The 12746-nt window shown below is 45.5% G+C and overlaps 1 protein-coding gene across 1 annotated transcript in view; it reads right to left on the bottom strand.

The window, feature by feature from the left end:
• LOC121571845 (CUB and sushi domain-containing protein 3-like) overlaps positions 1–12746 on the bottom strand; it is a 558910-nt gene that overhangs the window by 93503 nt on the left and 452661 nt on the right. Inside the window, exons 49-53 of the mRNA XM_041883584.2 lie at positions 9332–9520; positions 6612–6797; positions 5871–6065; positions 2863–3036; positions 1945–2118 (exon numbers count right to left, since the gene is read on the bottom strand). Of these exons, the coding sequence (XP_041739518.2) occupies positions 1945–2118; positions 2863–3036; positions 5871–6065; positions 6612–6797; positions 9332–9520 (918 nt within the window). The remainder of the gene's footprint in view (positions 1–1944; positions 2119–2862; positions 3037–5870; positions 6066–6611; positions 6798–9331; positions 9521–12746) is intronic.

The following is a 12746-nucleotide window of genomic DNA, read 5'->3' on the forward strand; positions in this document are numbered from 1 at the left end:
AAACAATAGATATTATATTCCTTCTCTTGGAGCCATGTAAATATAGCTGTACCATGATATTTGCATTGCTACTAAGTAAACCTCCAATTGTACTCCACTAATTCCCCTGCTAAAGCCCCTCCCCATCCCAAGTTGGGCCGTCATCCTAGTGTTCAGCATACCACCCCCGTCCCCCCGAATCCCTAGGCTCCCCGAGAGGCCAGGACCCATCCATCGAAAATAGCACACAGTGCCACCCACAAAACAGAAGTAGGTCAACCGCCAAAAGCATTTCCAATGCTCTCACCTCAATATATATATAGCTATTTAAAAATATATATCCATTCAAAGGCTGTGTCACAGCAGGCCATGACCGGGAGACCCATGAGGCGGCGCACAATTGTCCCAGCGTCGTCTGGGTTAGGGGAGGGTTTGGCCTGCAAGCTGACCTCAGCCGCCAGGTGGATGGTGTTTCCTCTGACACATTGTTACACCTGGCTTCCGGGTTAAGCGAGCAGTGTGGCAGGGTTGTGTTTCGGAGGACGCATGGCTCTCGACCTTCGCCTCTCCCGAGTCCGTATGGGAGTTGCAGCGATTCGACAAGACTGTAACTACCAATTGGATATCACGAAAAAGGGGTACAAAATTATAATAATTGTAAAAAGTTATATGGTTTGATCTATTGGTATATACTGTAAACTATGACATGCAGTTCATCCACCAATCCTATATGACAAATATCTTCTATGAAATCTACATAATTCTGTGTTGATTAGCTATAAAACACAACAAAATAAATAACTGTCTTTGTTGATGAGTCATAGGTGAGACGCATAATCAGGTTGACCATGGAACTGTAAATGAACTGGCAATGAGTCTTTAAAGGCTGTGATTTTCCAGTGTGTAAACAAAACATTAAGAACACCTGTTCTTTCCATGATATAGACTGACCGGGTGAATCCAGGTGAAAGCTATGATCTCTTATTGATGTCACTTGTTAAATCAACTTCAATCAGTGTAGATGAAGGGGAGGAGACAGGTTAAAGAAGGATTTTTAAGCCTTGAGACAATTGAGACATGGATTGTATGTGTGCCATTCAGAGGGTGAATGGGCAATGGAGTTTTGGCCTGCCTGGTGACACCACCAGGCAGTCAATTAGTTAACAGACCAATAAGAAAGAGAGTTTGAAACCTCTCTGACATTAACAGACAGTTTTCAGTTTCCCCCTCCCCCACTCAGACCACTCCCAGACAGTCCAAGCACAATTCTTGCTTGAGAAATTACTCTTTGCTAATAAGCTATTTTTGTTTATTTTTGACCATTTTCATTTAAAACAATCACAGTAAGGTACTTAATTGTTACCCAGAAATGATTTGATATTGAGATAAAAACGGCTATTGGACCTATAATTAAAAAAGCCTGGGAAGACAGAGAAGGCTCCTTCTGTCTGAGTCCAGAGAGAATGATGAGAATACTTGAAATGCCAGGGCTCTTTGTGAACTGAGGGAGATCTCAGAGGGAGATCTCAGAGGGAGATCTCAGAAGGGGCACTGGAATCGTCAGTCTAGTGACGCAGGTCCACAAACCCCACTTCACCTCCCTATTTCCCTTACCACTCTAAAACAGTATTATTTGTCAACTCATTAACCACACAAAAGTGATCCAGACTTCAGTAATCAGCTACTTATAAGACTTACTTGGAAAACTGATAAAAAGTATTGAAAGTTGGGGATGGGTTCTGAGACGGGATATTCTGAGGCAGTTCCTCCAAGCACTTGACAGGAGGTTTGTGTGCGACAGTGAAAGTTGAGAGAGACAGAGAAAAAGGAGAGCTAAGGTAGGAGTAAGAGAAAAGGGAGAACTTGAGAGATGAAGAGAGATATAAAGTGTGAAATACATACAGGGAAAAAAACAGATATAAAGAGAGAGAGAGGTAAAGAGAGAGAGAGAAGGAGGACACTCACACACGCAGGAAGGCAGCTGTCCAGACCAGTTGTGGTCCTGCAGGCAGATCCGCACCGAGGAGCCGATGAGGCGGAAGCCTGGGATGCACTGGTACACCACCGTCTCCCTGTAGCCAAAGTTCTCCCCAATCACCTGACCATTCACTATGGTCTCTGGAATACCACAGTGGCCCGCTGGAGAGAAACACAAAGGAAAGAGTTAGAGAGAGGAGAAGGGAGAGGGGGAGATGAAGAAGGGGAGAGCGAGAGAGAGAGAGAGAGAGAGAGAGAGAGAGAGAGAGAGAGAGAGAGAGAGAGAGAGAGAGAGAGAGAGAGAGAGAAAGAAAGAAAGAAAGAAAGAAAGAAAGAAAGAAAGAAAGAAAGAAAGAAAGAAAGAAAGAAAGAAAGAAAGAAAGAAAGAAAGAAAGAAAGAAAGAAAGAAAGAAAGAAAGAAAGAAAGAAAGAAAGAAAGAAAGAGATGGTGTTTTCAATGAAACAGACACAGAGCAGCTAGAGAGAGGAATAATCTACTATGTGAGAGAGAAGTCTTGTACTGTACTGAACAGTCATGTTCTGACGGACAGACAGACAGACAGACAGAGAGGGTACAGGATAGAGATTCTCATTTAGACAGAAAGTTCGCAGAGATTTTCAGTACACAGACGTGTTTCAGAGAAAATAAAGAAGCCCAAAATTCTCCCTGCCTCCACAGACTTGGCACCAGCACACAGAGAAGTTAGACAGTCAAGCTATTTACCACAATAAACATATGTTCATTAGAGGGTGAAGACGAAAATAACTCCACACCAACTGAAACATTCTTAGGGCAGTAGATAGCCTGCATTTCACAGGAACACAGCATCTGGAGAATGTTCCATGGTTGTTTCACACAAACACAGACAGACAACAGAAATGTTGGGAATGAATTGGTCGTTTTACCCAAGCAGCGGGTCTCCTGTCCGCTCCACAGTCCAGAGGAGAGGCATTCTCTCACGGTCGAGCCCACCAGCATGAAACCTGCGTCGCACATGAAGATGGCGGTCGCCCCAAAGGTCATCTGCGTACCAATCTTCTTCCCATTGGGTGGGCCAGGGAGGTCCCCACAGGAAATGACTGTGGCACAGACAATAACAAAGGCATCATCAGCCAGCTGACAGACCAATGGCATTAACAAACACATGAGAGATATCAGCCATCTGACAGACCAATGGCATTAACAAACACCTGAGAGATATCAGCCAGCTGACAGACCAATGGCATTAACAAACACCTGAGAGATATCAGCCAGCTGACAGACCAATGGCATTAACAAACACCTGAGAGATATCAGCCAGCTGACAGACCAATGGCATTGACAAACACCTGAGCGATATCAGCCAGCTGACAGACCAATTTGTCTTCTTGGTTAATAAATAAACCACAGGCTGAGCCCTTACAGTTCAAATGGTAATTCAATTGGAGCTAATTTCTGTCCATTTTAAATTGATCTGTCAACTGTCTGTGTGGTATTTTTAAGTGAATGGGAGTCATATTATTTTGTTTTTGGATCCTTGAGATCGGAGGAAAGGAGGGGAGAGAGGAGGAGTGGAGAGGAAGGGAGGAGTGGAGAGGAGAGTAGGAGCGGAAGGTAAAGGGAGGTTGGAGGTGTTTGTTTTTTTAAACCAGAAGAATCAATGTGGTCTAGTCTAGTACATTCACTATTCCTCCCACAGCCCCACTCTAGGCATACCTGCTACTCCTACTAGGTACTTTTAACATCTCTATCTCAGAGATGTCACTATCTCACCTATTTATCTCATTATTGACTATTTTGGGTCATAACATCACATATCAATCCTACGATTCTGCCCAAGGTTAGACAGACGTTCAACACTCCCTAGGGCACACTGTAAACATAACATGCTTCTGATGTGTTGTAAAGTGAAAAAATTAAATGGTTGTCAAAATGATAATCATTACATAAACATGCAATACGGCTAAGGCACACTGTAACAGCCTAAACACAACCTAAACACAATATCTGTCACACCCTGGCTCTGGGACTCATTATGTTGAGCCAGGGTGTGTTCATTTCTATGTGTGTATTTCTGTGTTGGTGTTCATTCTAGTTTGTTGTATTCTATGTTTGCCTGAGTGACTCCCAATCAGAGGCAACGAGTGTCAGCTGTTGGCTGGTTGTCTCTGATTGGGAGCCATATTTAACTGTATGTTTTCCCTTTGTGGTTGTGGGTTTTTGTTCCGTGTTCAGTCATTGATACCGTGGACGTCACGAGTCGTGTTTTGTTTTGTATTTTGACGCTTTAACTAATTAAAGTCATGTTTGTTCATCACGCTGCGCCTTGGTCTACTCCTTACCTCGACCTTGACAGAAAAACCCACCATGCAACGACCAAACAGCGTGTCCAGGGGCAGCTCTTGGGCTGGACATGGGAGGAAGGGCCATGGAGTGAGACAGTGGAGAGGCGACGGAGAGAGGAGCAACGGCGTGATCAGGGTCGTCGTCGGACGGTCGTGAGGCAACCCCAGAAAATTTTTAGGGGGGGGCACACGGCATGGACGACGGGGCTGACGGAGGAGAAAAGGGGGCGGATCCAGAAGGCCACCAGGCCAGGGGTTCACCGCCCTGTACGTCCTGTGCGGATGCCTCACACAGAGTGTGTGAGGGTAGGCATTCAGCCAGGACGGGTGGTGGCCGCTCTTCACTCCAGGCCTCCTATCCGTCTCCACAGCCCGGTTCGGCCTGTCCCTGCTCCACGCACCAAGCCTACGGTGTGCGTCGCCAGCCCAGCCCGGCCTGTCTCTGCTCCACGCACCAAGCCTACGGTGTGCGTCGCCAGCCCAGTCCGGCCTGTCCCTGCTCCACGCACCAAGCCTACGGTGTGCGTCGACAGCCCAGCCCGGCCTGTTCCTGCTCCACGCACCAAGCCTACGGTGTGCGTCGCCAGCCCGACCCGGCCTGTTCCTGCCACTCGCACCAAACCTACGGTGCGCGTCGCCAGCCCGGTCCAGCCTGTTCCTGCCACCCGCACCAAGTCTACGGTGCGCGTCGCCAGCCCGACCCGGCCTGTTCCTGCCACTCGCACCAAACCTACGGTGCGCGTCGCCAGCCCGGTCCGGCCTGTTCCTGCCACTCGCACTAAGCCAGGGGTGCGAGAAGTCAGCCTGGTAAGGCCCGTTCCTTCTCCACGCACCAAGCCAGGGGTGCGAGTCGTCAGCCTGGTAAGGCCCGTTCCTCCTCAACGCACCCAAGCCAGGGGTGCGCGTCGTCCAGCCTGGTAAGGCCCGTTCCTCCTCCACGCACCAAGCCAGGGGTGCGAGTCGACAGCCTGGTAAGGATCGCTCCTGTTAAGTCCAGTCCTGCTCCAGCCGGCGGGGCCAGACTGGACCAGGGGCACTATGGGGGGTGTATTGGAGGGTGGTGGTCAAGGCCGGAGCCAGAACCGCCGCCGAGGAGGTATGCCCGCCCCGCCCTCCCTGGTTTGTTTAGTTGAGGCGCGGTCGCAGTCCGCGCCTTTAGGGGGGGGTACTGTCACACCCTGGCTCTGGGACTCATTATGTTGAGCCAGGGTGTGTTCATTTCTATGTGTGTATTTCTGTGTTGGTGTTCATTCTAGTTTGTTGTATTCTATGTTTGCCTGAGTGACTCCCAATCAGAGGCAACGAGTGTCAGCTGTTGGCTGGTTGTCTCTGATTGGGAGCCATATTTAACTGTATGTTTTCCCTTTGTGGCTGTGGGTTTTTGTTCCGTGTTCGGTCATTGTCACCGTGGACTTCACGAGTCGTGTTTTGTTTTGTTTAGAAACTTTAACTAATTAAAGTCATGTTTGTTTCTCACGCTGCGCCTTGGTCTACTTCTCTTCAAGACGATCGTGACAATATGCTTCTGACATTGTGATGGTGTAAAAAGTACCCGGTAGGAAAAAAGAACATGGCCGCCCTCTACTCACTCTGGCAGTGAGGCCTTTCGTTCCTCCAACTCCACACGCCATTGGCCGTGCACTGGATGTGGGCGGGGCCTAGGCGGTAGTAGCCCGGGTCACAGCTGAAGATAATCTTGGTCCTGTACTCATAGTGGGAGCCGTTCACGATCCTCCACCTCCCGTGCTCCAGAGAGAAGGAGCCGATGCTTGGACACACCACCACTGTTACACAGAAACACACACACACGCACGCACACGCGCACACACACGCACACGCACACGCACACGCACACAAGAATAATCAATACATAAATAAAACATAAAAACATTTGAGTATTTTAGCAGACTTAAAGTGAGAAGATATTAAGAGATTTCACCTGAAAATCTGTTCTCACACAGTTCTCTATTATTGAGGTGACCTCCATTTGCGCTGCTTTGTGAGGCAGCCAGGCATTTTAAACAGGCATCTTAATGGGCAATAACAAAATACTAACTACTTCATTCATAAATAAGTGAGGGATTGCCTTCGAGGGAGGAACTCATTTTAAGAGGGATGTAATTGCCCTCCTGAGGAGCCGTGAGGTGAACGCACACACACACACACGTAAACACACGCACACACACACACACACACACACACACACACACACTCTCTTCCCCTGCTTCACCTGTCCCAGCTGATGGACTAGCCTCCCAGCCTAACGGTAGCTACCTGGGCATCGGCACACAAACCCTCGTACATGCTCCCCCACTAGCCTCCTACCCTACCTGAGCAACGGGGGATCTTGTTGTGGTTGCTCCAGGTGCTGTCAGGCTGGCAGACGGCACTGGTCAGCTCTTTGGAGGACAGGCGGTAGCCGTCGTTGCAGAAGTAGGTCACGCGCGTGCCCACCGAGTAGTCCACCGTCAGCACTCCTCCGTTCACCGGTGCCTTGGGCACCCCGCAGGACACCGCTGGGGGGGGAGGAAGAGAGGAGCATCAGCATTTATAAAAAACCCAGAGGGTGAGACGCAGGGTTATCATACTACGCAATCAAATCAGTCTCACACACAGAGATACACTCAAAATCACACACTACATAATCAGTGTAATACACATACCTGCCTACACACACTACATACTCAGATCAGTCTCACACACAGACACACACTCAATCTCACACACACACCTACCAACAGTACACAACAACTCACACAAAGAGACAAACACACACTGTTTCAACACACACAAAGAGATAAACACACACCGTTTCAACACACACAAAGGTCTGCTGATGACAAAACAGACACTAACACTATTCATACCTGTTGACCCACTGACTATACCACTAATGACAGACAGACAGACAGACAGTACAGTGAGGAACATTGACTCTGCTCCCACACATTCTTCTAACATACAGAGACCATATAATGAAAAATACTGAGTCTGTTCCTGCTCATTCTTCTAACACACAGAGGGCAATGAGCACTGACGCATTGAGACAACTTCCATACAATAACACACCGCTCACTCACCTCACACTGACGATGTACTGACAAAGTATTGCCCACTCAATCTTTAAACAGCAATCTTATATGAACTGATTTGCAAAAAGATTCTCACAGAATGTGATCTTCGCTCAGAGAGAGAGAGAAAAACACATGCAGTGACAGAGATAAAGAAATACAAACTAAAATGCTGGCGTGAGCAAACACACAAACAAGGTAGAAAAACGAAAATAACTCACGCACACAATTCCACCTCTTCACACAAGTCCTCTTTCAAGCAGAGGTGGAATTGCGTGTGCGGGAGTTATTTTAGTTTTTTCTTTATTTAGTTTTTTGTCGATTTTTGGCCCGGTGACACCCAGCAACAAATCAAGATGGGCTTAGTGGTTTGAGTGTTAACTTTCTTCCAAACACACAAACAAACCAGGACATGTGGCTGTATATGTCAGGAGTCATTCTAAATGAGGTGGAAGTTAATGTTTCCTCCTGTTATAACAATAGGTCTATTGTAGTGAAAAAAGCTGGAGAAGTGAAATATCATTATAAAGTGTATGAGTAAGTGAGCACAAAGAGAGGATCTGAGGAAATTATATATATGCTGTGTGTGTGTGTGTGTGTGAGCGTGTGTGTGCGTGTGTGTGTGTGTGTGAGCGTGTGTGTGTGTGTATGTGTGTGTGTGTGTGTGAGTGTGTGTGTGTGTGTGTGTGAGAGCATGTGTGTCTGTTTGTGTGTGTGTGTGTGAGCGTGTGTGTGTGAGCGTGTGTGTGTGTATGAGCGTGTGTTTGTGTGCTCTCTGCTCAGAAAGGTATGAAACTATTCTGTTTCTCTTTGCTATTTTCTCTGGCAAGTCTCAATCCTACAGCCAAAAAAATATTAAATCATTTTTAATCTAAGATTTTAGCATACCCACTAGCTGACGGAATATGATTAGACCCATTTCTTTCTCTCCAATCAGTTTGGAATAAGATGGAGGCTGCTTCTCAAATAGCAGCATATTCCTTGGCCTTTATAGTGCAATACTTTTAAACCAGGGCCATAGGGCTTTGGTCAAAAGTAGTGAGGTATACAGGGAATATGGTGCCATTTGGGAAGCACCCGAAGGTTACCATCTGTCTCGATGCATTGTCTTACATTGCAAAAATCGCACATACAATCGCAATTACTAACTACAATTGCTATATTTGGATATACAGTAGATCCACTATCAAATATTTGCACTTCTTGTCAGTGTAAAAACATTGTCATTAAGACCGCATGGTGTCCATATGAAGACATATCAAGATGAAAAAAGTCCTGCTGAGATTTTCCTAATATGGACACCGTAAGACCCTAATTTTCTAATTTCCTGGACCAGTGCTCTTAGATGATGGTGAACAATGACTCCCGGTTGTCTCATTTTAGGTCAACAGACCAGGGTGAAGTGCTCTGACACACTTCTGAAGTTTATGTAGTCATATTATGTGTGTCACTGTATGTTAGTGTCACTCCAGCCTCTGGCGCCAGACGGTAAGGTGGCATGCATCAAATCACATTAAATCACTGAGTGGAGCTTTAGAAAGCTGGGTTTTCCTGTTAAAACCTGGCTTTTAACAGGATAAAAGCTTCTGAAAATAGCTTTTCCAGAATGAGAGGTGACACTGAGGTGAGTAAACTCCAGTTGGTGACGGTTTTAAAGACATTGATGGGGAAATGTATTTCTATGATGGCTCTTTTCATGTGTTAAATTTGTTTGACATTTCATGTAGAAAAAGCTAAGTTGAGGTAGATAAGTGTTAGTAATTATTATAGAAATGGAAATCCATGTGATACACTAAGTACATACAACAGGATTCCTGGAAAATTGCAAAATAGTAATATAGTATTGAGCACATCTAGGATCTAGGATCAGGTCTCTCCTGTCCATCTAATCTTATTCATTATGATCTTAAAAAGCAAGACTAATCCTAGATCAGCACTCCTAGTCTGAAACGTTTTATCAATATGGGCCGAGATCTCACCTTGGCAGGCGGGTACGGTGGAGTCCCAGTCAAAGTATCCATAGGGGTTCCTCCTGCACACGGCCGTACTGTTCCCTATGAGGCGGTATCCCCGGTCACAGGCCCAGCGGACCAGGCTGTTGAGGTGACCACCCGTCTGGCTACTGATGGACCCCTGCAGGGGCGAGTCTGGGGTGCTGCAGTACAGGGCTGGAGGGAGAGAGGGAGGGAGGGAGAGAGAGAGAGAGAGAGAGAGAGAGAGAGAGAGAGAGAGAGAGAGAGAGAGAGAGAGAGAGAGAGAGAGAGAGAGAGAGAGAGAGAGAGAGAGAGAGAGAGAGAGAGAGAGAGAGAGAGAGAGAGAGAGAGAGAGAGAGAGAGAGAGAGAGAGAGAGAGAGAGAGAGAGAGAGTGAGGGAGCGAGCGAGCAGGGGAGGGGAGGGAGGGAGACGGAGAGAGAGACAAACAAACACACACACACAGGTCAACTCACTAGCTCAGTAACCTGGTGGCTATAACCAGAGCTGTATTACTGTAATACATACATCTATAAGGCTCTGACTATAGCTAGCTACTAAGTAATACTGTTACTCATTATTAACAACACAGATAATCTTTATATTATTTCAACTAAATGTGGGTGAATGTTTTTACTTGATATATATCCTACCAGTGAGGCTATATAGGCATTAATTTGTAAATGTTTTATATACTGTAATTTCCCCACACATATGCAGTATATGTACAGTATGTACAATATACACTACCGTTCAAAAGTTTTGGGGTCACTTAGAAATGTCCTTGTTTTACATTTTACATTTACATTTTAGTCATTTAGCAGACACTCTTTTCCAGAGCGACTTACAGTTAGTGAGTGCATACATTTTTTCATACTGAAAAGATGCTGGAGGAGTGCTTGATGCCATCTGTCAAGCATGGTGGAGGCAATGTGAAGGTCTGGGGGTGCTTTGGTGGTGAAAAAATACATGAAATGAGTTTGAATAGGAAATATAGCAAAATCCCTTTTACCCTGTACAAATCTCCCACTTTACCACCACCAAAGCACCCCCAGACCATCACATTGCCTCCACCATGCCTGACAGATGGCATCAAGCACTCCTCCAGCATCTTTTCATTTGATCTGCGTCTCACAAATGTTCTTCTTTGTGATATGAACATCTCAAACTTCGATTCGTCTGTCCATAACACTTTTTTCTAATCTTCCTCTGTCCAGTGTCTGTGTTCTTTTGCCCATCTTAATCTTTTATTTTTATTGGCCAGTCTGAGATATGGATTTTTCTTTGCAACTCTGCCTAGAAGGTCAGCATCCCGGAGTCGCCTCTTCACTGTTGACGTTGAGACTGGTGTTTTACGGGTACTACTTAATGAAGCTGCCAGTTGAAGACCTGTAAGGCGTCTGTTTCTCAAACTAGACACTAATGTATTTGTCCTCTTGCTCAGTTGTGCACCGGGGCCTCCCAGCGCCAGTTTGCGCTGTTCTGTGAAGGGAGTAGCACACAGCGTTGTATGAGATCTTCAGTTTCTTGGCAATTTCCCACATGGAATAGCCTTCATTTCTCAGAACAAGAATAGACTGACGAGTTTCAGAAGAAAGTTATTTGTTTCTGGCCATTTTGAGCTTGTAATCGAACCCACAATTGCTGATGCTCCAGATACTCAACTAGTCTCAAGAAGGCCAGTTTTATTGCTTATTTAATCAGCACAAAAGTTTTCAGCTGTGCTAACATAATTGCAAAAGGGTTTTCTAATGATCAATTAGCCTTTTAAAATGATAAACTTGGATTATCAAACACAACGTGCCATTGGAACACAGGACTGATGGTTGCTGATAATGGGCCTCTGTACGCCTATGTAGATATTCCATAAAAAATCAGCCGTTTCCAGCTACAATAGCCATTTACAACATTAACAATGTCTACACTGTATTTCTGATCAATTTGATGTTGTTTTAATGGACAAAAATATTAATTTTCTTTCGAAAACAAGGACATTTCTAAGTGACCCCAAACTTTTGAACGGTAGTGTGTATTTATACAGTTACATCAATATCACTCTTTCTGGCATTAACACATTTCAACATTTTTCACAGTTCAGTTCAGTGTAGTTATGTAAAAGCATGCAGTGCAGCTTCTTCCTGCGTTGACACTTGGCCCTGAGCCCTGCACGCACAGGAAGATGGGGACGGGGACTGTGTCACACCAAATCAGTGGGCAGGCGTGAGACACACATCACACTCAGCATACACGTACATACAGTAATTACAAAGTCAGCACAACACAGGGTTAATTCTAGGTGTGTTGGTGTCCTATGTCCTGGAGGACTAAAAGGAAAGATTTCTCCTCGTGAGAAAAAACCCTCCTGACCTCCATTTTATGCTCTATGTTGTTTTTGTTTAAAAAAATGGTTTTGATCTAGCCTGGGTACCAGTCTGTTTGTACCATCATGTCACTCCTTGTTTTTGCATGAAAAGGAGTGGCATGATGGCACAAACAGACTGGTATCCAGGATAGTATTAACCTAGAAACTAGGAAAGAATGGCTAACTTTAAAAACATTAAGAGTTTGAAAGGTTCACCAGCTAACATGATATCTCTTCTACATTTGATTACCATCTAAATGCACTATAAAGTGCTCTGCTCGCCCTCCGTTCCCCTCCTGTCTAAATCAATAAAGGAATCAAGGAGAAATGGCAGGGGAATCATTCTGATTTCCTTCAACTGAGCAGTCTAAATAACAAGGCCAAGCATGTACCTCAACTTGTGACTTTCATAACTACAGTGGACGGGCAAAGTCAACCTACATCCGGGAGTGTCAATTCTAGTTCACAGAGCAAGTTCTGACTTTCATGTATATGCCTTAATAATTCAGATACATATTTAAACTACCACTGAGCACACAGCTACAGTTAAAGCACTTGTCTGATTGTGTGTGAACAATGGTAAGGGGGTAGCACCAAAAACACTTTTTTATTGTCACATACACCAGATAGCTGCAGTGAAATGTGATGTTTTACAGGGTCAGCCATAGTAGTACGGTGCTCCTGGAGCAAATTTGGGCTAAGTACCTTGCTCAGGGGCACAGACAGATTTTTCACCTTGTCAGCTCAGGTATTTGAACCCGAAACCTTGCAGTTATTGGCCCCATGCTCTAACCGCTAGGCTACCTGCCTAGTATGTAGTATGGAAATGTAAACATATTGAATGCAGAGCAGAAAGCAACTCTGTTATATTATCTCACTGAGGAAGATTATAGAAGAGGAAAAGCATGCTTACAGAGAGAGAGAAAGACAGTGAGAGAGAGTGAGAGAGGAAGAGAGAGAGAGAGAGAGAGAGAGAGAGAGAGAGGAGAGAGAGAGAGAGAGAGAGAGAGAGAGAGAGAGAGAGAGAGAGACAGAAAGACAGAGAGAGATAGCGAGGGAGC

This window comes from Coregonus clupeaformis, chromosome 8 (assembly GCF_020615455.1).
Source record: "Coregonus clupeaformis isolate EN_2021a chromosome 8, ASM2061545v1, whole genome shotgun sequence".
Classification (NCBI taxonomy): domain Eukaryota; kingdom Metazoa; phylum Chordata; class Actinopteri; order Salmoniformes; family Salmonidae; genus Coregonus; species Coregonus clupeaformis.